We start from the raw sequence: 27,874 nt of genomic DNA, 5'->3' as shown, positions 1-27,874 counted from the left end.
AAGTGTTTTTAAAAGTTGTGTAAAGGACAAACATTAAAAACATTATACATGTTGAAAAATAATTGCTGAAAACACAGAACTATGTAGTACTGAACTGTGACATTAGACTGTTTAACTGTTCATGATTTCTATGTTCGGGGTTTTTTCGAGGGGGGGGGGCGCTTTTTTTTGTTTTGTTTTTTGTGGGGGGGGCTTTATTTGCCAGTGTATACACAGAAAATAAAAGAGCAAACACAAGACAAGATAAACAACAAAATAGAGGAAATAAATAAAAGGCAAACTAACAAAAACAAAGGGACAAAAAATAATACTCCTAGAAATAAATCAGTGGTGATCCTTCTCTTCCCCCCTCCCCAGCAGCTCGCCTACATCTACTTTTGCTTGTGTTGTGGCATCAGCTCAGCTGCAGCTGAACGACTCGAAGAAATGCTGAGTATGTGTTGTTGAAGCGGTCGACATGTTTTTTTTTAATTATTATTGGGCGGACCTGAAACATGGCTCCACCGTGATCCTCCAACACGAACCATGAACGGGCACACAAACAACGATGCCTCCCCTCATCCTCCCTAACAGTCCGTTATGAACATGCCTTCAGCGACTCTCTCACAGTCCAGATCAGCCCAGCAGTTCACTTCAGCTCACTTCAGTTCCAACAACCCGACACAGAAGAGAGAGAAAAAAAAAAAAAGAAATACCATCCTGTCACCGTCCTCTGGCTCTGGTGGGTCAAACATGTCTGGACATGTCCAATAAAGCTGCTGGATGGAGTGTCCATGATTTCATTTATTTATTTTCATCCCTTTACTTTTCTGTATTATTTTCATTTTGGCTTTTCCATACTTTATTTATTCATCTGAGGGCCAAAATGTCAATTAACTGGCTTTGGTTGGGCCTTCCTGCTCAGGCTGGGTAGTCAGTTCCTGTCTAGAGAATAAATAAATAAATCACATTGTATAAAAAATACATAAATAAAAATTGGAAAATATTCTTATCAAGATTTTACCTTTATATTTTAATGAGTATTTATTGCTCTTCATATTTCCACATTTATTTTCTTATTCTTTTACAGATTTATTCTTTTTTATGGCATTCCCATGACTATATAACTTTATTCGCATTTTAAAATAAGATTAAAGTATGTTTGTTAAGTTTGTCTCTGTGTTATTCGGAGAGTACAGAATGTTCTTACAGTGAATTTTGGGACGCTATCCAGATTTAACCAGATCCAGCTGCGTCTAATCAGACTACAACTTGTATCTGACGCTAGGGGGCAGCGATGTTCACTTTGTATCGTTAAAGCTGCTGAAAACGAAGAAGAAGAAGCGAACCCGGAAGTGAGGCGGAATTTGTAGCTGTAGTCTGTAGTCTTCACATGTGCCCACACTGTGATTGTACACATGCTGTTTAATGATAGAGGAATTACGTTATAGAAGAGGTGAAACAGCGAAATGAAAACTAAGTAAGTCCTGTAGCTCGTTAAAGGTAAGATTTATTTTTATCAGACGATCTTTGTGTGACAAGCAGAGACTTATATAACGTTATCATTGAGGGTTCACGAAAGAGTTCAGTGATTTTTTTTTTTTTCAAACTGTCAGAAAATGGAAACTTTGACCTCATGAGCGAAAATAACTTATTTAACTTTAGCTACCGTTGCTAACATTTTATGTATCCAACATGTCAACAAACTGTCTCTGAAAATGTACTCGTATGCTAACGTAAACAACAAACTGGACGTTGCTTTGACAAACATAAAATATTGTGACTTAAACAATTTATCTGCCTATTAACGTTAATGTTAAGGCACCTATGGTGAAATTCGAGTATACAAACGTTTGCTGTTCTGCGACACAATAATCGGTTAATCACGTAGATTCCCGATGTAATAATGTAGAAGATGCTGGAGAAAACACTGAGTCTGTAACAAATTATCCTAGTTTCTGAACCTGCATAATATATTATAACACCTGCAGAACACAACAGACAAATGGCTGTGAACTTGTCATAAAGTCTCATAACAGCTGATGTAACAATAATCATAAGAATGATTGAAACGTGCCAAAGACTGCATGAAAGCTTGTTTGTATCAGAATCAGAAATATTTTAGATCTCCACATTAAACATGCTAAATACTCTCCTTTTCAAATGTATTGCATAATGCAATTAGAAGGAAAAATCTAAAAAAAATCAAAAAGTGTTTAAAAATATGATGGAAAAAAAACATGTTCAGTCTACTAAATATACACAGAGACAAAATGTCAATAATAGATCGTAAAACAGAATATATACATTAATGGAGTGTGCCTTGTTTTCCTAAACATTAATATACAATTATTATACATATATTGTGATATACGGTAATAGAAAAGAAATAGAGATATAGAATAAGAAATATAAGAATTATGTACACCATGTGCATCATGATACTAAAAATATATATTTATATATCAGTGTAAATAGAATTTCTGTCACTAGGACTAGAAAATAAAAGTTTTGTCTAATTTGTTTTTCTCCAGCATGTTAAGGCTGTGATCAGCTGTATCATTTCTGTGCTACATGGAAAATAAATTGTAGCAAAAAATCCATACAGTTATGAAAGTTATGGTTTTATTATTGATTTCAGATCAGTCAGTGAGGCTTGTATGTCAGTAGTATACTGTTAATGCACTGTTGTCTCAGCTGACGGCTGTTGGTGGTTTTCTGTCTGTTTCTCAGACTGTTTGAAGATGTTGAGTGATTCTGAGGCTGCAGAGCTGCTCTCCTTCCTGACCCCCACCACACGCCCTGATGTCAAAGGTCAGGCCACAGGGTACCTGCTGGGACTGTCTGGAAACAGGTAAGAGGCTGATGGAGATGATGATGATGATGATGATGATACCACTAATAATTAGGAACGCACGATATGGACTTTTTTTTTCAGCCACTACAGATTACAGATAATTACCAGTTTCTTGTGGCCGATACAAATTTAAAAAGAAGTTTGTAACCTGTAGTTTATGCACACCTGAGGGTAAAAAAGGCTGAGATTAAGGCTCCACAATTAATCGCAATAATATTGAAATTGCAAAATGCCCAACTGCAATATCCAAATCACAGAAACCTAAAGGAAACCTAAAGATGTAAGAAAACATGTTTGTTTGTTTGTTACAGACACTTTTTTTTCAGTGAAAATGAAAATTATGATGCAAAAATGATAATTCCCACTAATCATATTGCATATCGCAAGTGCATTTTTGCATTTTAAGTCAAAATAATTGCAATATGACTTTTTTTTTTTACCATATTGTGCAGCCCTAGCTGAAGTGTAGTGATGAAAGGTGGGTGATTTAATATTCACCAGCTCTTATTAAAAGCAAATCTAAATGTCACTGTTACAACAAGAAGAAATAACAATTCTGACTCTTCAAATATACTTTTATTTTTCTAGTTAAGTGCATCAAAAAACTTCACAAACATACTTTGACTTTTAAAGAGCGTTTTGCTGAAGAATTCAAATGAAATGCTTTGGCATATTCTGTCAAATCAGATGCTATTAGAGCTGAAATTTGTTTGCTATGATTTTATTATCGGAAGAATAAATGATAATATACATTTCTAATTATCGGCTGATTTATTGTGCCTCCTTATTATAATATGTTTTCATTTTAATATGGTGGCCTGGGACACTTGCTTATTTTGAATTCAGTGGTTTGATACGAGCACTAGACCAGTCCTGAACCAGACTGGATGCTAATGTTGCTTCGTCCACTGCCATCAAATGTGATAAACACTTTGGTTGACAGGACAGATGATCCACAGGACTTAATTTAAACTACAAGCAGCACACATAATGCAGATGTTAGTTTTCACATCACAGAGGCACTAAAACGTAAGCTTTGACAGGTAAAATATGAGACTTGACATGTCAGATCAAGATTATTCATATAGCTCATTTAAAAACAACCGGAGTCGACCAAAGCTCTGTACAAATGAAAATGAACAGCACAACAATAACATGTAAAATGAGTAGCAGTAGCAAAAAGGCACAAATAGTAGTGAAGAGGTTCAATAACAACAACACCTGGCTATGATAAAATACAAGGCAATATCAAATATGTGTACACATGTAAAACTGAAACAGAATAAAACCTGTAAGGTTCATGAAAGTAAATAAATGAATAAATAAATATATAAAATATTCTAAAATACTAAAACCACTGAGAGCGTCCAAAGGTCACTGAAAGCTTTGAAGCTGCAGCTGCAAAGGCACGATCCTCCTGACACACGAGCCTCGATCGTGGAACGGATTAAAAGCAAATGTTCTGACTGAGGAACTAAGAGGCCTTGAGTTGCAGTAGGAGCAGATAAGGGGTGTCAGCTCATGTATGGCTAAAAAAAAAAGAAATAAAAGAACCTTGAAGTCAGTCCTGAATCTATTATCCTCTGAGTTATTCTGCAGGAGTGCTGAATGAAAGCATTATTATACAGTGGCAATATGTATTGATTAAAGTGCACCACTAATAATGTGTTATATTAAAAGAAAAGTAAAAGCAGGAACCAGATGAAATGAAATAAAGAAGCTGTGATACGTCAGAGCTGTGAACATGTTTGAACAGAAACACGAGGGGAAACTCTGATGTTTGCAGGATTTATTTGGATGAGTTTACACCGCTGTGCTCCGTCACTCGGCTAACTAGGAGCGTCACGATTCTCCAAATCCTCAATTATATTTGACTTTCAATTCAAGTCAGATTTTTTTTTCGGCACTGACAGCTACACCATTGTTAGACTTGATTTGTTACAGATCAGTGGTTTCATGCCCTGACGACTGACATTTACATTCACAAATTATTCTTTCAATTTCAAAGTGCCAGTGTTACGCCCACAGAGTGCGAGATTAATCAAGGGGTGACGTATTTTAGAAGAGGAATTATTATGAAAGAATAAATAAGCTGGACTTCAGAGGCTTTACTGCACAGTGCTTTTGCTACAACAGTGTTTCAGGCTTTAAGGGGTAATTAAAGTTACATTGATCAGCTATAATTTGGCTTGGTAAGTGTATAATAACAGTAACTGAAATATATTGTGCTGGCTGTCACAGAAAAGAAATAAAAAGTCCCTGATGGTGCTGCGTCGCTGCGGCGTCTTCCTGCTTTCTTCACAGCACAGTCGTGGGAGAATGTTTGTTTACTGACTTAAAGCTGCCGCACTAACTAACTCTCTTATTTTATTTGTTTTCAGGGATGGCTGCCGCTTCCTCCGCTCCAAACCAGACTTACTTGCTGCGCTGTTTGCTCTGACATCCGACCCCTCTGTTGCCATAGCGAAGGACAGTTACCACATCCTCATCAACCTGTCAGCTGACGAGACTCTGCACCAGGTGATCAGTCCTGATTGATCAGTCCGATCTAAATGACCTAAAGTGACACACTTTTGTGATAATGCATGTTTGACAAATAAGACAAGATGTTGTGGATTCACTGTTGATTTCCTGTCTGAAGAAAAACATGTTACAGGTCTGTTTTGTTGTTTGTGTGTCACCTCACAGGTTTTGGTGTCAGATGTCAAAGTTCTTCCAGTGTTGTTGAAGAACCTTCTGGATCCAGAGTATCTCTTCGCCGATCAGATCTGCACCATCCTGTCCAACCTGACCCGCCATGACAAGACCTGCAAGACCGTGTTCAAGGTGACTGATTCCACACTGGTCCACAGAGACTCTAAAGACATTACAACAAGTTCTCCTGGTTGAATCTTACTCAGCGTGCTGCACGGTGAGATGAAGTGTTTCTCTGCTGTTTCAGATCCTCCAGGAGGAGGTTGGCGTGGCTCAGCTGGTGGAGATCTTCTGCACTGAAGGTTACAACAAGAAGGCAAAGCTCAACTACCTGGGTCCTCTGCTGTCCAACCTGACCCAGCTGCCAGACGCCAGAAACTACATGTTGGACAAGGACAGGTGACTGATTACACTGCAGGATGAGAACTGGTGGTCACGCACAGAAGAAATCTGCATTTCCTGGTTATTCAAAGTTTTCAAAACTGATATCGAACCTTTTTTGCAGCAGTTTGTAAGATGTCCACAAGTGTGACAGTGGGCAGAGCTCCCTGCACTTCACAAGTCCTTTTTTTTTTAGATTTCCTTCCTCCTCCATTGTCTGACAAGGTCAGAATTTGAGGAAGAGACAAAAGAGAGGGCACACATTTTTTGATCAATATGAGCTCTGGTTTCTCTTGTTTGTTTTCTCCATATTAACTGCACTCACTATGTGATTCATACATCAACAACTAGCAAAGAAAACAACGCATATTTTACTTCCAATCTATTTTTTCAGTAGTAGTTACAGGGATAGTGTGTTGGGCTCGGACTGCTGCCAAAACGTGGGTGACCTTTACTAAATACTGAGCCTGAACGCATCCTGTGTGAACACAGACAGAAGAATGAAGCTGCTCTGCTAATATGCTGCTTTCACTGTGCAGGCTGTGTAGACATTTTGTGTCCAGTGTTTCCCTAAGAATCTTTTTCAGACCTGGTGGTTTGCTCTGGAAAAACCCCTGAGTTGCATGGTGTCACATCGACACCGTCGGCTTCAGTCAGATGACACACCAGGCGGTCTGCGTTTTATGTTTGAATTAAAATTTTTGCAAGAAGATGATGACTTCATAAGCTGTATTTGTTGCATAAAAACTAGCTGGCTAACCCTATGACCTTTGTAAAACATTTGCACATCATAGACACTGTGCATGATTCACTGCTGCACTTTATCCTCTTTGACTTGGAGAACAAAATCACTATGGCATCATGATATGGAAATGTGTGCCACACAAAATGTTAGCCAAACACATATCTGTCACTGTCATATTTGTTTTAAAATAATGTGACCTCAAATCAAATTGGAACTCTCCATATATAGTCTTCAAATGCAAATCATTCATTTCCATTTTTCATTTCCACTGTTATTTTTGGCACCTAAAGAAGTTTTCCTTTTGGCCTGGTCGCCCACTGGGTTTGCACAATTGTAGGGGAAAGGTGTCAGAGTGTATTAGTCTAATAATATTTGGTCCATAGGACATACTGCACTGATGAAAGTAGCTTCAGGACAGAGACACACACCATTACAGCTCTGATATTCACAGCAAATTCAGCTGTAGTGTGGACATGACATGACAAGTTGTAATTGTGTGTGTTGCAGGTGTGTAATCCAGAGGTTGCTGCCCTTCACTCAGTACCAGGGATCAGCTGTCAGGAGGGGCGGAGTCATCGGCACCCTGCGCAACTGCTGCTTTGACCACAGTGAGACACACGCAGACCTCATCCACACTTGGTCACTTTGTTTATGTCGGGCAGATCAGATAGCTGCACCTCAGAGGATGGTTTGAGCGTGTCAGAAATATGTAAATGCATCTGTATCTTTTGGATGGTTCAGACTTTTGGATCAGTTACAGGAAAATTATGATCATCAGAGCTGAAACAAACAATGCACCAAAACAAAATGGGCTGCGGGGAGCAGATGTTTCACTGACATCTGGTTTGATGACTTTATAAAGAGTCAACTGGAAAAAGAAACTTCTCAGATGTTGTTGCACTTTGGTGCTGCTGGTAGTAGAGCAATAATAATAATATTAATGTGGTGAATCTGTTTATTCATCTCTCTCCATAAACAGCCACTGAAGTCAGGCTACCTCCCAAATTGTAAACACTCCGACATCAGGCACACACCCATCTACAAACCAATCAGTGTCAAATATATATGGAGACGCAGCCCATGTAGGTGATGACAACAGGACGCAGGTGTGACATGTAATGCAGTTAAATAATTGCAATGTGAGACCAAAACTAACCTGAACAAATGTGAACAGTATCTCAAAAAGTTGTGGTTCGGACCTTGGTCCAGACTTCAAGGTGTGAAAGCACCGTAAGACACATCGGTGAGCTTCATTCCTTCTAACTGTAAGTAAAAGTCGGTGAGCAATCTGTGGAAACAAGCTCTGATACCTGTGACGACATCTGATGAAGTGACTCTAACATCACCAAAATTATTTTTGGCTGATTGCTAATATGATGATAATTACGCAGAAAGAATAAATTAGAGGAGTATAACAGGTGGCAGTCCAAAAGGACTTTGAGCCATCTGATGCAAAACCTCTCATCCATCTGTCCAGCCCATCATGAGTGGTTGCTAAGTGACGCTGTGGACATCCTGCCCTTCCTCCTGCTGCCGCTGGCCGGTCCAGAGGAGCTGACAGAGGAAGAAAATGACGGTGAGTGTTTTCAGAACACCGTTGATTCTGGTCTGATTCCTGTCTGAACCAAATGATTTTAGTTGATGACAGTCTAAAGGAAGCTGAGCCACAGTACAGCTGGTTCTGACCTTTTTTTTACACAGAACAAAAAAACCCACCAACACCTGGAAACATCTGTCTTTTTACTTCGGTGGGAAAGGTACAATCTGCAGTAGACGCGGGTATTTTTTTTTTCGTCTCTAGCTGTGATCGGCGGTGGCAGCAGGAGGCGTGTTATTTTCATCCATTTTCCATGAAGACTTGTCACGTCTTTTGCTCCTTTTTTGGCCATATGTGCTGCTTGACTCAGTTTGAGTCTGTGCTGAAAGATAATTAAACATTTTGCTTCCTATACATTCTTTAAATTCACAATAAAAGCTACCATTACTTTATCTACAAGTTCATATTGTGAAGCAGCAAAATCAGGAAATGCTGCATTTGTATTTGCAGTAACTTAACACGACTCCTCTGCAGCTGACAGCCAACATGAGACAGTAAATAAGACACATGTGAAAGTACAAACAGCAACACAGGTGAACACACAGAGACTTTTAAAAACCTCTTTCTCTCTGCTCTCCTGCACACACCACTGACATAAATTTCTATAGTCATCTGCTCACACAAGCTGAGAAAAAAAATCAACAGGCAACAGGGTCTACTGTCAATGGGAAAAGGGCCAATCTCCTATTTTTTAGTGGGTCTAAAATCCCACATATGCATGTTTATTTTGGTGCAAAAACAGTATAACTAATTTGATGTGATGTTCAGGTCTGCCTGTGGACCTGCAGTATCTCCCAGAGGACAAGAAGAGAGAAGAAGACCCCGACATCAGAAAGATGCTGCTGGAAACACTTTTGCTGGTACGACACAACAAATACACACATTAAGACTCATGTTTTCATGTTGAGTTCTTAACTGGTACTGTCTCGTGCAGCTGACGGCGACCAAAGCCGGCCGACAGACGCTAAAAGACAATAACGTTTATCCGATCATGAGGGAGTTCCATAACTGGGAGAAGGACGCCGTCGTTACAGCAGCCTGTGAGAAACTGGTCCAGGTAAGAAAGCTCAAACAAATGATCAACGTCAGAACTTTCTGTCAACCTTTTCTAATCAGATGCACATAAAAATACATTGATGTGGAACAAACGGATTGAAGTTACAACACCAGTGCACGCAGACTTTGCATGACGCCACTGTTTTGAGAAAAGTAAAAATGTTGAAGAACGCATGGATTGGTAGGATGTTATGCAGGTGAACACTGATGCACAGGTGTATAGATGTGATAAACCTGTATGTGCTGACAGGTGTTTCTGAATGTACAGTTTGGAAAGAGAAGGAGGAGGACTGACTGTTCACCTTGAATCCATGACACTGAAATCTACAAAAAAAGCCAGAAATCTTGATGTAGTTCTGGATTCAGATCTAAATTTCAAAGACAATTACTAAATCAGCCTACTACCTCCTTAAAACGTGGGAGGAATTAAAGGATTTCTGTCTGAACAAGACACAGAAAAACTTGTTCGTGCTTCAGTTTTCAGCAGACTGGACTATTGACTATAGGTCTGAGTAAAAAAATCAATCAGACAGCTGCAGCTCGTCCAGAACACGGCTGCCAGAGTCTTCACCGAGAGTGGAGCACATTACACCAGTGCTTAAATCACTGCACTGGCTTCCTGTGTGTCAAAGGATAGATTTTAAAATCCGATATGAAGCACTCGGACCCCTCAGATCATCTGGAACAGGTTCACTCTGTGTTCCCAGGATCAAAACCAAGCAAGGTGAAGCAGCCTGTAGTTTCTCTGCTCCCCACTCGTGGACCAAACGTCCTGAATACCTGAAGTCAGCTGAAACTGTCAGCTCATTTAATTCATAAAAAAAAAGACTCAAAACAGTTAGTCGACCATCGAAATAGTTGGTGATTAATTAAATAATTGATTAATGATTGATTAATTATTGCAGCTCTGCTCCAAGTGAAAATAAAATTTAACACACACTGATTAAAACATGGCTGTCATGTCATGAGTCAAAATGTTCTGTTGCCAGTTCAACAGCAGCACAAACTGCATCCTCCAAACTCACCCTCAGATTAAAATCAACACCTCTTAAACAGTTAAACAACAACTAAAACTGAATATGAGATTTATCGCACTGCTGTTGGATTAGTTTCATCTTGGTCGACCTAATTAACTGAGAACTGTATTTGTATCCAGGTGCTGATAGGAGACGAGCCGGAGAAGGGGATGGAGAACCTGATGGAGGTGGAGATTCCTGAGGATGTGGAGGAGAAACTGACGGAGGCTGACATTAAAGAACAGCAGGAGCTGGAGAAGGAGCAGGAGAAGATGAGGCAAGAAGAAGAAGAAGAGGAGAGGAAGAAGAGGAACAGTGATGCAGAGGGGACAGACAAAGGAGAGGAGGCTGGACTGAGACGATAAATCCTGTTTTTTAGACCTGACATCTGTAACACATGTGGCTTCATCCTCAGCTGTGTCCGTCGCTCAGACACATGGCTGTCAGTTAAATGTTCATTACAGCTTTATTCAGACACGACAGGACATTTACAGGAAGAGCCACAGTGTGAGACGTATCACTGCTGGAGAAGAGCGCTGAGTTGAAAAGTAAGTACTGATGTAGAAGAAGAGGAGTGTTTTCTGTTCTGTCACTGGCTGCATCAGTGATGGATTTTAAATTTTATTCTTCTGTTGAAGCCTTCAATAATGTTGTGAGCGTGAGGGACACTTCCTGCCTCTCAGTCTCATAGACTATTACTGAATTCTGATGATGATGCATTCAGTGTCAACATGTCGGGACTCTCATTTAATTGCTATTCAAAGATCTTTTTGTTTGCTTGTTTTCTTCCCAAGAAATCATGTCATATATGCATCTGCCACGAGTAGGAAAAAAAAAGAGCTCGGTCGGGGTGTTTTCCTGTTTATTACAAACTCATTACAGTCGTCTGAAAAGCTGGAACAAGTGTTACAAAACATGTCTTCTTCATGTTAAAGTAAAAGTGACTCAGCTGCTTATTCAGATATGAGACAATCAGCAACACTACTCACAATAACAGGGTGTATTTCTGCTGTAAACTGAGCCTCACCCTCTGGTTGGGTTGTCAGGCCATTTTCAGTTCAGTTTTGTAGTTCACTCCTCACAGGGTTCCTACAAAGATTTTGAAAGTTTGCAAAATGCTTACTTTTCAACCATTATGTTTTCAATGTTAGGAATATGTTTAAATTTGAATATACTCCTTGAAAAAGGCTTGATTTTTATTTATGCAGTTCCTGGTAGAAACCAAACCAGCAGTTGAAAATGTTGCCTTATTCCACTCTGTCTGTCAGTATCATGTCCTGAAGATTGTGTATCGTGTTTTTCCACTTCTTCACTGAATTCACACTGACTGATATTCAGACCCAAGATAATTTTTATGGTTTCACCTTTCCACCAAATAGAAATATTCCACATGTCTCCTGCTGCATCATTTCAGACACAGTTCGTCAAAGTCCATCCTGACAGATTTTGACTCTTTGGAAATTGAAAAATAAATTGAAATAAATGCTGTGACACTGCATAAGCTTGTCGAAATGATGCCATGGTTTACGTGTGCCGTAATCAAAGCTAAAGTGTGTGTGTGACTGTGTGACTGTGTTTGTTGATATTTCTCAATACATTCTGGTATCATTACAAGAGAAGAAACGTAAATTTGGTAATTTTGGGGTGTACTGTCCCTTTTAAAGAGGAGTTCCAGTCTTTATAAAAGGATCTATTTATCCTCTGCTTGCTCCTTGGAGGCACTTTTTAAATGAATGACCAGAAGGGGGCGTCAGAGCTTTTATAGTTTCTGTTGTTTCTCCACACTGATGTTGATTTAAAAACATTCGGCTGCTGCACTGCTGCTCTCCTCTCTGCGGAAGTTCATCCTTAACTTGAAAATAAACTGAAGAAAATGTAATAATGGTTCAAAACTCACAGCAATCTCACAATATGACTCAGTAGTTAGTCAAAAAAAAGCTTAAAGTCGAGCCATTTTAACGCTGTAAGTGCTTATCATTTTTGTCATAATTTTGTAGTTTATTTGTCAAACTGCTGCTACATTCAGAAAAAAACTCTGATTGGATCAACTCTGATTTAAAAACTGCAATAAACTTCAACCTTTTCATGTGTGAGGCTGACAAGATAAAACCAGGAACTAAAACACATCTGTCCTCAACTCTGTATGTCTGCGTGTGTCCTCTGTTCTTCTGTCTTTGTGAGGACCAGTTTGAGTTTAAACTCTTAAGACTGAAGACATTTCTGGAAAGTGGGAACAGTTTTTAAAAGTAAAGACGCTGCTGAAAACTTAAGTGAGGACATTTTGGTGAGTGAGGAGACTCCGTGGGAGTTAAAACCTCTCAGGGAAACTGGGGATAATTTTGGTAATTTGCAGAAAGTGAGGACATTTTTTGGAAAGTAGGCAAGTGAGAGCAATTTGAAAAGGTCAGAGCGTTTTTAAAAGTGAGGACATTTTGTCCAGTTCTCACTTCCTCAAAGGGGTGTTTGAGGATTCAGATTTGACCGGTGGTCAAAGACATATTCAGATCCTTTACTGAAGTAATATCACACTGTGAAAATACTTCACTGCAGTTAAAAGCCCTGCGTTTAAGTGAAAGTGTGTACAGCAAAATGTGCATAACGTATGAAAAGTAAAAGTACTTATTCTGCAGTTAAATGCTCCCTGTCAGTGTTTTACTGTTATAAATCTGATGCTTTTTAAGCTCATTTGAACTACTTTACATACGTTGGGTAGTTTAATCCACAGAAATGCATTGTATTATATAAAATCATCATATGTTTGTTATGTGGCTGTCCTGTAAGAACCACATATCTCTAAAAATTCCATTTTAAACTTTGTGATGATGTATTTTCCAGCTACTTCAAGAGGGTTCTTACATGGTTCATTGATCTTAAGGCTGAGGGAAATTTTCTCAACACTGACTCATTAATCATTCATCAGAATTATTCAAACTCACCAAATCTGTAGATACATGGTTTTCACTTGACAGGAAGGGTATGAAAAATTTTACTTTGAAAAGTGACTAGTTATTAAAGCTGTTAGACAAATTCAGTGGAGTAAAAAGTACAAAGTTTGCCTCTGAGATGTAGTGGAGTAGAATTATAAAGTTGCATAAAATGTAAATATTCAAGTAAATTACAAGTACCTTGACTTTGTCCTTAAGTACAGTGCTGTATTCAGACAGAAGACCAGAAGAAAAAAATGCTTTCACTGAGTGGAAGTTTCATAGTACAATGACAGTTCAGCCTTCAGCTATGAAAATATTTTCTTGTTTCAAGCACTCAGTTTAAAAAAAACATTTACAGGAAAGACAAAGTGCAAACGTTAGCTATACATACCAACCCCTAATGTTAGCTACACAGACCCACTGCCATCATTAGCTACACAGAACAACTGCTAACATTATTTATACAGACCAACCGCTTAGTGCTAGAATATTACACATACATATTAATATATTATGCTAATATTAATATGCACTTTTATTCAAATTAACTGAAATAAAAGTAAAAAGTGGTACTGCATTATATTTTGGAAAATATTTTTTTCTCAAATAATGACAAGCATATTTTGATAGAAGAAATAACTGTGTCCCTTGCATTGTTTATTTGTGCTTTCCTGAATAACGTAATTGTGTTCGAAAGCATCCTGAGTCCTCACAGGTACGTCAGAAGTACAAACTATTTTCTGTGTGTCAGCGGATTAGCATTAGCGTTTGTGTGCTGACCAGGTGTTTCTTTATCAGCGTCTCTGTGAGTTTTTCCACCTCGGCACAAGGTCACGTCTAAACAGTGCAGGAAATCACTTCACACTGAAACATGTAACTTCTCTCTTATGTAAGTTAACACAGGTGTTTGGATAACCTGCACACACCAGGTCTGCATTTTACGTATTTATTGTGTTTTCAGTTTTCACACTTTTTAAACATGTGGCTCATGTGGTTACTTCATCTTCTTAATTTCTTTCTTGTATGTTGTATACTACTTTTTGTAAAGAATTTTATCATTTATGTCATGAAAAGTATACTTGCCCACCCTTGATTTTCCAAGTAGACTCCCATTTTTCATTGCTCTCTTCCTATTTCCTCCCAGGATCGTAATTCTCCTTTATTTCTTTCTTCCTTAATTTTCACACTTTTTCCTCCAACAACAGTGTTTATAAGGCCTGTGACTCCAAAAGACAATTGTTTCCACCTGGACAACAGTACAGCTACACCAAACCAGACTTCCTGGAAAGAGGAATTCCCTTTTTTTTTTTTAAAGGAAAGTTTTAAAGACATGTATTTTGCAAAATCTGCCACGTCAAGTTTCTTTTAGTAGCAGAAGCAAAGTTCATGCCAGAGAAGCAAATTATTCTGTATTCTCTTCTGAAAATTAGAAGTATTTAACATAAAAAAATACTGTTGTAGTGTACTTTTATTATTAGGGTTTTAATTTATTTGTTCATTCTGTAAAATAAGCCAAAATGCAGGAAACAAAGTCTCAGAAACTCAATTTTTTATCCCTATTTTTGAGGTCTCAACGTCAGTATGCACAAATCAATTTAACTTACTTACATGAAGTGGGGAAAAAAAGGGATCATTAGCTTTGAACTTTGAAGTGATTTCATCTTTCTAAAGTTATTAATGTCAGTTGGAAGTTATTCTTCCTTCTATCTGACTCCTCTGTCAAGCGAAAAAGAGAACAGAAAAATGAGTCGAGCACCTCGTCACTTAACCTTTTATTCACCTATAGCTACCAAACAGAACCATGTCAGAGGAACAGCTGTTACATAATTCAGCGTTCTCTTTCATGTCAAGTTAATCCACACTGACCAGACGGGGACAGCGCCGACTGTTTGGCCCCCAGACGTGCTGCTTGTAGTGTTGTCGAGAATCACTCAACCGATCGATTTCACACTCAACACTGCTCTCCCTCAGGTCCTCAGCAATACACCCACCAAGTGTGAAGTTAAAAGACAGATTACAGATCGGATCACAGATATATTTTAGTAAAACGAGGGATTGTTGGCAAGATTAAATACAGAGTGATTTACTACCATATACAGTGTACACACATTAAAACAGTGAATGAGTCTCATAACACCACTCTGGTCTTGTGCTAATCTTTTCAATTCATACTCGTGGTGTCTAGAGAAAAAATGATTTCACTAAGTGGAAATTTCACACTATTTTGTCTTTAAATCAGAAAAATGAAACAACATCTTAGTACAGTGACAGTTCTGCCTTCAGCTGTGAAAACATTGTCTTGATTGAAGTACTCAAGATCTAATTAAAAAATATATATATTTACAGGAAAGACCAACTGCTAATGTTAACTGCAAAGCAAACTGCTAATATTAGCTATACAAATCAACCACTAACATTAGCAACGCAGTCCAACTGCCAATGTTAACTACAAAGCAAACTGCTAATATTAGCTATACAGACTGAACCACTAATGTTAGCTATACAGACCAACCACTAACATTAGCTACACAGACAGCTGCTAATGTTAGCTATAGCAAACTGCTAATGTTAGCTATACAGACCAACTACTAACATAAGCTACACAAACCTACTGCTACCATTAGCCAGACAGACTAACTGCTAGTGTGGTTATACAGACCAACTGCTAACATTAGTTATACAGACCAACCACTAACATTAGCTACACAGACCAGCTGCTACCATTAACAGAGCAAATTACTAAAGTTAGCTATACAAATTAACCGCTAATCTTAGCTATACAGACTGCTAAGGTTAGCTACGCAGACCAACTACTATCGTTAGCTACACAGACTAACTGCTAACATAGTTATACAGACCAACCACTAACATTATCTACGCAGACCACCTGCTATTGTTAGGTACACAGACTAACTATACAGACCAATTCCTAATGTTAGCTATTACAGACCAGCCACTAACGTGAGCTACACAGATATCCAGTTAACCAGCTAACTGTCAATATCTACTACTACTAACAAAAAATATTATTATGAGACTGTAGGTAATGATGTTTTTTACCCAAATACCGGGACACATAAACCACCTTTAAACTTTTGACGCTTAAACTATATATTTCCCGAAGCTAAGGGATTCACCTAGGTGTCTTAACCCTCTTAAGTATTTAGACTTTCACAGACATTATTGTCATGATACAGCTCATGTGCATTCCAGTTACCATGGTTACACTGCACTCACATCATTCATTAATGTTTAGCTAAGACATTTACTCAACCTGTTGGCTACCTTCTACAAAATGGACAAGAAAAGGAAGAAAAAGAAGATGAGAATGTTGTTCCCCTTGAAGAATTTATAAAGTAAATAGTAAAATAAACAAGCAGTCATAACAAAGACACAAACGCAGAAGATGTAGCCAGAAATAAACTAACTAACTGACAAAATCAATGTGAGAAATCTGCTGTGAAGCTAACTATAGATGAAGAAATGAAGAAAAATTTAAATATTACTGTGACAGCAAGAAAAGGAGACAGCTAAACATCAACAGGCGTTTCAGTAAAAGAATATGAATGTTGTTTACATTTGGCTAGCTACAAATTTGCTTGTGCTAATATCAAATCTATACTTTCTAACAAGGTGCACATCACTCACAGTGTCCAGTGGGCTTTCTCTGTTCTGAAAATACAGTATATCACTATAAATCACCATAAATTCAGCCATTCCACCAATTATATTACTTTTAAGGAACTGTTATGGGTCTGTTCAAATTTTATGAGGAAGCTGGTGAGGAAATAGGGAAATACTTGAGAGGCTGAGGGCAAACACGTAAGCGATTAAGAGGGGTTCCCTGACAACAGCCTGAAGAAATTATGTAACCCATTTTTTTTCCTAAGGCATCCTTAGATGGAAACCCGAGGGAAACCTTAGCCTAAGTGGTGCTTTGTAACCAGGCACTGATTTTTAGTTTAAGTTCAATGGTTTCAGTTGAGCCACGGCCAGGAGAGCTGCTCCTGAATGAGAGAACATGTTGAGACTCAACACACGGCTGCATTTTTGTTCACTGGAGGGAGAAAATACTGGAAGGAAAAGAAAGAAGACTTGTGTTGAACGATCGCACGGCGTCACTGGGCCGTTTAGTAACTGGGCGGGTCTGTGTGTCCCAGCCAGCCAGTCAGACATCGAGGTTTCCTGTTTCACTTCCTTGTGTGTATCCACAGGGGCTCACACACATGTATTACGTGTCAGACGTGTCCCACACACCAACAGTTGTGTTGTCTGTGTTGTCAGACTGATCTGACCCATTTTCGTCACAGCTTGAAAAGAGCACAGTGTGTACTGTAGTACTGTAGTAGTATTTGTTCCTACACATGTACCTCACAGCTGGAGTCAGCAATTACGTTACACTGTAATAAGCATTTACATGCAAAATATATGATAATCTAAAGAGATGTGATGCAAATTTTACCGTATTTTATTATTTATCATTGACTGCATCCTTCACAACCGACAGCGTTACTGTCTCGAAGAATGAATGGCTCCATTTTCATGCTGTTAACATTGATGTCTGCAGAAACAAGAAACCACCAAAATGCCACATTTCAAGTAATATTTTTATCTTTATAAAATTTTAAAAAAAATTCTGATTACAGTGTTTCAGCAATGCACTTTTACGCATAATGTTTTTCGGACATTGTCCCTCTATTGGCTCTAGATTATGGCCTGCACATAATGACACAGTGTCATTTATAGAGTGTAATTTTTAAAGGATGTACCAGTACAGTATCTACTGATACATGTACACAAAGGAGTAGGTTTCATTCCAGCACTGAGGGGCAGATACATTTTAAGTGGGGGATATGGGGGCATCCTCTTAGAAAATTTTGACCCTCAAACACTGCATTTCCTATATTCTACATGTGAGAGCTATTTCATTAGTTTGATTGTTATTTGCCATTTTTGCAATTAGTTATTTTGTTGTTGTTGCTGTTGTTGTTGTAGACAGTAGAGGCATTAATCAGGTACGTAGGCATATAGGAAGGTAGGTGTGTCAGTGCCAGGTCATGCATCAGGAAGGGATATGTTCTTTGTTTTTGTTTTGTTTTTTTGCCAGGGAGAGAGGCGGCATCATGGACATGTATGTTTACTTTTGACTTGGAAAATAAATACCCTTAAAACAAGGATCTTGCCTGAACATTGGACTTATTAATCGCTCGAGTAAAACCCAACTAAATGTTGCATCAATTACTTTTTGTTGAAAGTTTAAGAGACTCTTTTTTTGACGAATAGCCACTACGCTATTTTTATGCATCAATTCATAGTGAAAAAAAAATTATGTATGTATATGAAAACACAAAATACCAGGTTTTTGTCGCCGCCCCTCTGTGACTCAAACAGACATGCACTTTAACAGCTTTAAGAGAAGCACTGGGCTTTCAAGTGACTTCAATGTAAACTGATCCGTGGCTTTATGAGACCCTCCAGGGCCACGTCCAGCCTTGTACAAACGTAGCAAAGCGTTTATTTAAACAGAAATGGTGGCGTGTTAAACACCCTTGTTGTGTCTACAAGCGCACTGCACTGCAACATCTTTTTAATTAGTGTTTATATACACATCTCTCCTGACCGGGTAACCAAAATGGTTTTTAATAAGCACTGTCCTTGAGAAATAAATAAATAGTTTGTTCATCAAAATAAAAGTATTGTGCTACTTTCATGTTTTAATAGGAGAACAAATCCACTTGTTCTAAATATTGAGGGGGACATGTCTGTGCATGTGGATGCAAGGGAACAAAATGTGAAGCTAGGGAATAAAAGGGGTAACAATGTGGGAACTTATATATGTGATTATTTTTTAAACAACTGGGTACCTCTACTAGGCCTGGGTGATATAATAGTGATGTTTCATATCAGTCGATATTGATAATTATTGATTATGTTGGTCATGACTGACAACATGTTGTGTACTTCAAAGTGTGGACGCGACTAAGGTGATGAAATAAATTTTGTTCTTTCAAACTTTCCATATACTACAAACTACATAGTTCATTTTTTGGAACAAACAAAGTTGCAAGGAAGAGAGTATTGTCAGGAGGACACTGCAGGCTGCACTACAGTCAACATGTTACTGTGTAAAGTAGGCCTACTTAACACAGAGGATATAACAGTGTACAAGCAGAGGGCTGAGGTAGATTAGGTTCATGTGGACTGACACTGTTGATTATACTCTATGTTACAGTAATCATAAGCATGATCCCTCCATTTTACTTTTTGTGCACCTTTATAGATATGGTAAACAGTAAATGTCAGATTTATGGACAGAAGTCGCATGACTTGGACTTTTTTTTTTTTGCAAAATAAAAAATATTACATGCAACTAAACTATAATCAATGACTTGGTGCCACACACAAGGTGCAATCAACCCTTATGCAACATTCAACACACACACACACACACACACACACACACACACAGAGAGAGAGAGAGAGAGAGAGACTCTTAGATTAGACCTTTACTGTCCCAGAGGGAGATTTGTTTTCACAGTCCATTCAACACAAAAACACACAAACTTAACACAGCAGCAGCATACAAGTAAAGACAGTACAGAGTCATCATAAATACATCCGTAGGGCAGTTTGTTTGGTGCTGAGTAGACAAAACTCTAACTCAAGTGAGCTCTTTTCCATGTAGGTCCAATACAAAACAACACGGGTGCAATATTTTACAAATATTCAAACTTCCACTTCTCTTGTATTTATTGTTCTTTATGTCTCTTCTTATAATTGTTCTGTCTTATTACATAACTTACCTAATTTTTGCTACTAACTTACTAGTTTTTTAAATGTGGCTTGCCAGCCAAAAGTTTTTTTTTTCCACATGAAGGTACTTGTTATACTGGTGTGACAATAAACATCTTGAATCTTATTATACTTGGACATTAGCTCAACATTATCCTGGAAGTGATACAGAACTGTAGATCTCTTTATATCTACTGAGTCTCTCGCTCTGCTCTCTCCAGCCGAGCTAATCACACAGCCTGTGTGTGTGTGTGTGTGTGTGTGTGTGTGTGTGTGTGTGTGTGTGTGTGTGTGTGTGTGTGTGTGTGTGTGTGTGTGTGTGTGTGTGTGTGTGTGTGAACCTTGAGGGGATTGTCAGTCCTGTGAAACATTCACCACACTGCTGAGAGGATATCGACTCCCTCACACTCTCTCTCTCTCGTCTTGAGTTGAGCTCCTCTGTGTGTGTGTGTGTGTGTGTGTGTGTGTGTGTGTGTGTGTGTGTGTGTGTGTGTGTGTGTGTGTGTAGTACAAGCTGTCAGGTCAGTGGAGCAGCAGGAAACAGATCACACACTCACTCTCTGGTTGGCCTCACAGACTGTACAAGTAAAAATGGCTGCTGTGTTGAAGCCTGGAGGTTTATCAGTGCACATCTTGAACACAGTGTAGATCTGGGAGTGATACCAAACAAACGAATGAATGAATGAATGAATGAATGAATGAATGAATGCACACACTTGAAGGTGCCCAGCCCACACCGGGTTACAAGACACTACTTACATAATCTTTAGAGGACAGAGAACATAAAAAGAATGTCGCTCTTCTATGTTGATGGAAGGCATTTAATAAAACAGACACCTATCTGTCAGGACATAGTTAGCTTAGCTTAGCATAAAAATGAGAAGCAGTGGGAAACAGCTGGCCTGGCTCTGTCCAAAGTTAACAAGACTAGGTGCTGGACCAACCTCAAATTTAAAGTAAAAACCTAACTTAACTAACTCATCACTAACAGACTCCAGGCTGCAGCCACAGAATTATAGAGTAACATCAGGCTTCATGATCAAACAAAGTTTTTATCGCGTCAACACTTCTGTTCATACTTACTCGCTACTTCTCCTGTGCTCTTTGCTGGGAGTCATCGCACAAAACAGCTGGGTGGTTTTCCAGCAGTTCATACAGTGCAGACGGAGCATCGACACTGCTGTGGCCACAGGGAATATGATCTGTTTGAGGGGCATGAGGCTGAACTGAACGGGCACGGCCACCGTGAAAGTCCTGGCCTGATAAGCCATGTCTGATGTGAAGAGTTTGGAAAGAGCCACATTGTGTCTAAAACACTTCAAGGAATACAATGCACACCATCACAACACACACACAGTTCAGACAGTGTGCATGTGCATGTGAATGTGGCTCCAAGCTAAGGATCTACAGTGAAGATTCAGGCTAAAAACATGGCATAAAAAACATTTTTTTTAGTAAACTTTGCATGCTGGGACTTTAGGAGACTTGGGATATGCCAGATAAGCAGGATGAAGGCATTTTATGTTTTTATTCTTTTGTTTTTTTATGTTTGAAACCTGGTCACCATTCACTTCCATTGTTTGGGAGATTCTGCAACACCGCTTTCCCGTGAAACTCCAGCAGAGTTTTGCAGACTAACGAAATAAACCCGACCCTCAATCGGCATAAGGGTGAGTAGATAATGGCTGAATTTTCATTTTCGGGTGAACTATCCCTTTAAGGTGATCGTGAGTGACTTGTTTTAGCTGCAGCTTGTTTTCCAGGTGAAATGTGCTGACATGCAGCCAGGTGTGTTGGTGACGTGCCGTCGATGACGTCATGGGATGCACTCGACTGACCGGTGGTGTAACTTCAGCACTATACTGAATTACTTACTCAGCCACCCAGCAACACATATGGTTCGCAAAAAAAAAAAAATGCACATACCAACATCTGTAAAGTTCTTTAAATAGTGCATATCTGTTTCATCACGCAAATAGAAATGTGAAAAACAACAGTTTTAGGGGGAGTTGTGTCATCAGATTTTCCCAGTATTACTTCTCGGCAGCACCTCTGCTGGTTTTACCTGGCATCTCATTATGGCAGTCTGGTATTTTCTGCCATAAAAGTATTCTTGGTTAGGTTTGGCGGGGAGTTAAAATAAACAGAAAAGGCTTCCTGGCAAAAGGCTAATTTATCCCATGTGTTGATGCAGCAAGACTCCGAGAAGACGCTATAGACCAGTTTACGCCCATTTTGACATAAAATTGTAGAGAAAACACAGGTGTTACCAATGATAAGTCATTCAGTTTAGAGTATCAAAGCTTCTCCAGAGAGCCAACATGCACAACAGCAGCATCCTGACTCCGTCTGACGTGGATGGAACAGAACCTTAATCAGTATCATTGGTATCACCTGTGTTTACTCTACTATGACATGTCAGAATGGCTGCTGTGCAAAGGGGCTATTATTTGCAAAGATATTTCTGGTAAACTTCTACCAAATCGAACGACGATCTCGACAAAGCCACTTATGTCCTTAAAGCCTGAGCTCTGATCCAGGACTGGACCCGCACAGTAGACGGGTCCTCCAGTCCTGAACAAGGATTTTTATATCATAACCTCAAAAACCCACAAAATGATGTAGTGAGCCAATGATATGCAAACTTTTGTCCTTAAGAGGCAACACAGGATTACTCATGTAAGTCATAAAATAGCATGTTTTGAAGATTTTCTCTGTATTTTAAGTATTAACTCTTTAACCAGCAGCTACACGTTGGATGTTCAGTAAAACACACACACTCACACACAGAGACACACACACAGACACAGACACACACACACACACACACACACACACACACACACACACACACACACACACACACACACACACACACAGTGGTAAGGACAGTTTGCCACAATACGTGTTTTGGTGCACATAATTGCCACCTGTGAGCGTTTTAACCAAGAACACAATGATAGTGTGGTGTGGTGACAAATCAACCACACCCCCAGTTTTCATAAAACAAGTTACTAGTGGTGCAAAGTATTTACTGAAGTACTGTAGTTATGTACAAATTTAAGGTACTTGTACTTTACTCCAGCTTTAGTTACTAGTTACTTTTCAGATTACAATTGTTCATACCCGTCCTGTCAAGTAAAAATCACGTATCTCCAAATTTGTTGATTTTCCTTGTAAATTTTTCTGACAAAATGTAAGTGTTCCTTTATGTGTTGAGGAAATTGTCCTACTTCTTAAGCTAAATACTACCAGTATTAGTATATACGGCAATTAAAATTGTTATATGCAAATGCAGCAGTAATATTATTTAAAATAATATTACACATCATATATAACAATAAAACACTGACGGGGACTTCAGAATGAGTATTTCTTATTTTTTACACTTTTAAGTGCATTTTGCTGCAACAATTAATCCATGAATCCATTATTAATCGATTATTAAATCAATCTGCAACCATTTCAATAATTTGATTAATCTATTTGAGTCATTTTCTTTAAAGAAAAAAGTCAAAATTCTCTGATTTCAGCTTCTTATATGTGAATATTTTCTGTTTTCTTTCTGAACAGCTTTAAGTTGTGGACAAAACAAGTGACAGGATTAATAAATTGATTAAGAAAGACAAAATGATCGACTGATTAATGAACAATGGAGTTACTTGCGTCCCTATTTTGCTGATAATACTGAAATACTTTTACTTGAGTACGGTTTTAAATGCAGGAGTATTTTCACAGCCTGGTGTTGCTACTTTCACTCAAGTAAAGGATCTGAATATTTCTTCCATGACTGCAAGTGACTGAGTGTCTGTCAGAGTGAAAAACATCCGAACACATGCGTTCATTAACAACTGCAGTAACACCCTGGTTTATTTAACACGCGCATCGATGCTGCTGTGATTTCAACAGGCTGTGTTTTACTTCTGTGGTGGATGTGTGAGTGATCTACAGCTGTTGTGTTCTCTGTTGCAGGCTGACATGAACACAAACAGGAAACAGGAGTTCAGTTTGATGTTTCGCACCGTATTGAACATGCAAAACGTTCCTCTTCTCTCGCTGCAGCCTTGCGTCACTCTCCCACCAATGACGCACTAAACGTGGATGCGCATTTTGCTGGGCTTGAAACACAACGTCAAGGTTGTCAACTGTTGTAACTAACCAGCAAACTGTAATGTCTGTTCTACTACAACAGTGAAGGGTAAATAATCGTGCCATCGAGCAGAGAGGAACCATGACATGTAGAACCTGAGCCGCGTTCAGCCTTGATAAAGAAAAACATTAATTTAAACAGCAACAGTAGCACACTGAACACTGTACTGTCTTTTTAAATACAGCGGTGTTTACATGTTGCTGCTGACTGGATTACACTTCTGACACACACACCGAAAAGAGACAAACCGAACCTCAAGGCCTGTTTCACACCATTTCAGAGAAACGTGTCTTTCAGCCCAGAAACCGTAGCAAAATGGCGCACACAGTTTTCAGATTCAAAGTGTCCCCTGGATGACCCTCGTCTGTCTCTGTGATTGGCTGGTTCCTTCACTGTAAAAATGAAAAAGTTGAGAGAACTAAAAATTTCACAGCAACGGACTGCGATACATTTTTTGAGTTCTTTTGTTGAGATAGTTTACTTTTCTTCTTTAGATAGACATGAAGCTTTGAATGTTAGAAACTCAAAACATTGTATTTTAAAAAAAAATGAGTGAATTAATTTAAGTGAAGTAAATGTAAAAATTTTAATATTCTCAGTTAAAACTATTCAAATTTTCAGGCATTTTTTTAAGTTTCTGAAACTCTTTCAAGTTTATCTAAAGAAGAAGAAAAGTGAATTATGTCAGCTAAAGATTATTGGTCAGCAAAACTTTTTAAAGTTTATTTCAAAACTGAGTCGGGCTCAAAACTCAACAATACGCAGTCCGTTGCGTTGACATCTCAAGTCTTTTGGTTGTTCAGATTGTGTCCAGTTTTTAAAAAATTAACAAATAAATAAAAGGACACACATAAACACAGACAGCTTAGCTTTTCTTATTTTGGTTGTGCACCAACATCAATAATTATCATCAACAACAGACCTATCAAAGCGCTCCACATAACACAAAGTGCAGCGTCCTCACACACAGACGTTCAGTCATTTTATTTCACAGTGTGTTTAGCAGTAAAATACTGGTAATCTGTGAACCCTGTTTGTTTGGAGGAAGGGCACCTGATCAGCCCGTCTGCACTAAACAGGGGACGTGCTTCCTCTGTGTCCCTTCTTCACCACTCTGGACTTGCAGATCACTGTCATGCAGTTTTACTGTTGTCCAGGAATCTTACAGGACATGCTGACCATCTTATGCAGTTTGTTTTTGTTATTCACAGACACAGAAAGGTTAAAATGCTCTCCACAACGGAGCAATAGAAGGCGACAAATATATGTCCGCCTACTCTTAACGGTCTCAGTTTATGCATAATAATAGACGCTGCTAACCTTTCTTATAAATAGCATCTGTATTTTAGTTCCATGACCACTTGAGTATTCTCCCCATCAATAATCATTTGTCAGTGGGTGATGGTACCAGTCCTGAAGTCAAAAGTAATCTCTTTAGTTTTCTTAGTGTAGAAACTTGGACCTACACCAACCAGCAAACTGATCCACCGGAGCACGATAGCTGGTTTCAGATGTCTTGCTTCTACATTCATTAGAACAGAGACACATTTCCATTTTTAATATATCCATCCCTCACGCAGATTAAACACTTGTAGCTGGGGATGCAAACGTTAGAGGCTTAGCGTCAGATAAACACTCCGTTCAATACATTCCTTACACATGTGGCTTTTGAAATGAGAATTTAAAAGGAGGTACAGAAGTCACAACCTCACTGTTTATCTTTTCTACAGCTCCGTGCACACACATGTGGAGGAAGCCAAAGCTCAACATACCTGCCATGCTGACAGTGGTTACGGTTGCTAAGCTACGATTGGACAGTCGCTCACTGGGGTAGGGGTTTAGTGAACGGACAATAACTTTTTAGTTGTGTTTTACTTTGACGATACTACTTAAAATGTGAATATTTAACTTCAAGTACAAGTTTTTGATTAACACACAAAAAACTCAACAGTTTTGGTTCTTTACAGACGTTCCAATGTTAAGTCAAATAAACTTTTTTAACTGTTTTGATAAAGTTACTTTAACATCTTCACAGCTGAGTTCAGCTCTGCTCGGGAAATGCAAATCTTCTCCACATTAAATTCTCTCTCACTTCAATGAGGAATCTCTGAGACTGAGGCTCCTCAATGAAAACACGAGCCTGAGGTTAATATGAAGACAGAGTTCAGAGCTGGAGCCTCGCTGCTGGTTTGTCACGCCGCTGAGCACAGCTGTCAATCAATGTGTTTTTCTGTCGTCCGATTGGCCGGCTTGTGTACTCAACAGAGAAGTCTCCGCCTTCCGGAGCAGACAGCTGTACTTTTCCACTCCAAACTGAGATTGCATCCAACTCTGTCCACTCCTGCTGCTCCTCCTCCTCCTCTCCCCCTTCACTTCATGTATTCATAACACACACACACACACCCCCTCCCCAAACACACACAGTGGGTTAACAGAGCTTTCAGGATTTTTGGTTGCACACAGACCCACAGCGACTGAGGTTCCTCTCTTATTGAGTTGTGGTAGAAAAACAAAAACCAGCGTGCTGCGTTCAATCTGCGTCCACTGCAGATGTTTCAAAATGTTGTTTTAGTATCATTTGCTTTCGTGTCATGTGACCAGCGAGGAAACACCAGGCCAGGCACGACCACGACTCTAAAAAAACTTAGAGAGATCGCGATTTTCTTCCTGTCACATGTGAATCTGTGTGTTTCCCTTTCAAACACACAACAACAAACCCAAATGATGTTCAATCTAATCAGGTCCAGTCCTGTTGTGTTGCTGCAGGTCTCATATGAATATGTCTAATTCTACAGTTGATCCAAGCAGACTGATCAGCTCTGATCACGGGGTGCAGCATCATCATCATCATGGTTAATTATTTATTTCGGCGTTTTGCTTTTATTGAACCGCTGATTGTAGAAACAGACAGGAAACAAGGGGAGAGAGAGGAGGGGTGCAGAAAGTCAAAGTCCTGACGTCATGTCCGAGCTTCTGCTCCACGAGCTTCTGTAACTCGGTGCAGCTTTTCATTTATTTTGTCTGTCTTTCTGAAGTCTCTCTGCTGCTGTTATCATGTCTGAATCTGAACAGCATCCACTGACTGTTCGGTCGCCTCCTGTGACGAGCCATGATTTTAAAAGTAGAATGCGTAGGATTTTTTTGAGCTGGTTGTAAAAATGAACCAGAGAGGTAGTTTATTGTTAACTGACATTTTTGGGTTGCTATAGCGTCCCGAGCACAGCAAAGTAATGAGAAATACAGGCAGAGGGCAGGATCTCTGCAGATACAGACAGCAAAACACACTTCTGGTGTGTCATAAGTGATGATTGAGAAGGATTATGCTTTTATGAGTCTTAACATATTATGCCTTTAAAGCTGGGATTGGTGACGTGGGAGAAACCTGGAAGAGTAAGTTTGATTTTGAAAGTATCCAACCAAAAACAATCCCTCCCCCTACCCTCAGGCCTCCCTTTCAAAGCAACTCCCCCAAACACATGAACGCACACAGCCTGCCTGCTGCTGGAGGACTGGAGGTCATCTAGTGCCTACGTCCCGCCTGTTTCAGTGAAGCCCAATGGGACCAACATTTTGTACAAAGTATGACCAGTAGTCTACGGCAAGAGACAAATATTTTTTTTATTCCCTTTGAACTGTGCCACAAATTACACATATTGCTGTGCATCAATTTAAAACATAAT

The 27,874-nt window shown here is 39.1% G+C and overlaps 1 protein-coding gene across 1 annotated transcript; it reads left to right on the top strand.

The window, feature by feature from the left end:
• The first annotated feature begins 1,323 nt into the window (after positions 1–1,323).
• Positions 1,324–10,871, top strand: hgh1 (HGH1 cochaperone). Its single transcript, XM_084739607.1, has 10 exons — positions 1,324–1,482; positions 2,713–2,833; positions 5,218–5,356; positions 5,525–5,662; positions 5,778–5,929; positions 7,164–7,264; positions 8,134–8,232; positions 9,022–9,113; positions 9,188–9,310; positions 10,466–10,871. The coding sequence occupies exons 2-10, from the start codon at positions 2,724–2,726 to the stop codon at positions 10,688–10,690; spliced, it is 1,179 nt and encodes a 392-aa protein (XP_084595733.1). The 5' UTR covers positions 1,324–1,482; positions 2,713–2,723; the 3' UTR covers positions 10,691–10,871.
• Positions 10,872–27,874: the final 17,003 nt, after the last annotated feature.

Source organism: Lutjanus erythropterus, chromosome 2, assembly GCF_056507025.1.
Source record: "Lutjanus erythropterus isolate fLutEry1 chromosome 2, fLutEry1.hap2, whole genome shotgun sequence".
In the NCBI taxonomy this organism is placed as follows: domain Eukaryota; kingdom Metazoa; phylum Chordata; class Actinopteri; order Lutjaniformes; family Lutjanidae; genus Lutjanus; species Lutjanus erythropterus.
The sequence above is the reverse complement of the archived record's forward strand: the minus strand, read 5'-3'. Positions and strand labels throughout refer to the sequence as shown.

Bases quoted from the DNA above. Each gene is read 5' to 3' on its own strand.
- hgh1 (XM_084739607.1), top strand. From the start codon at position 2,724: ATGTTGAGTGATTCTGAGGCTGCAGAGCTGCTCTCCTTCCTGACCCCC. The intron at 5,357-5,524 runs GTGATCAGTCCT...GTCACCTCACAG, and splicing joins CTGACGAGACTCTGCACCAG to GTTTTGGTGTCAGATGTCAA. The intron at 5,930-7,163 runs GTGACTGATTAC...TGTGTGTTGCAG, and splicing joins TACATGTTGGACAAGGACAG to GTGTGTAATCCAGAGGTTGC.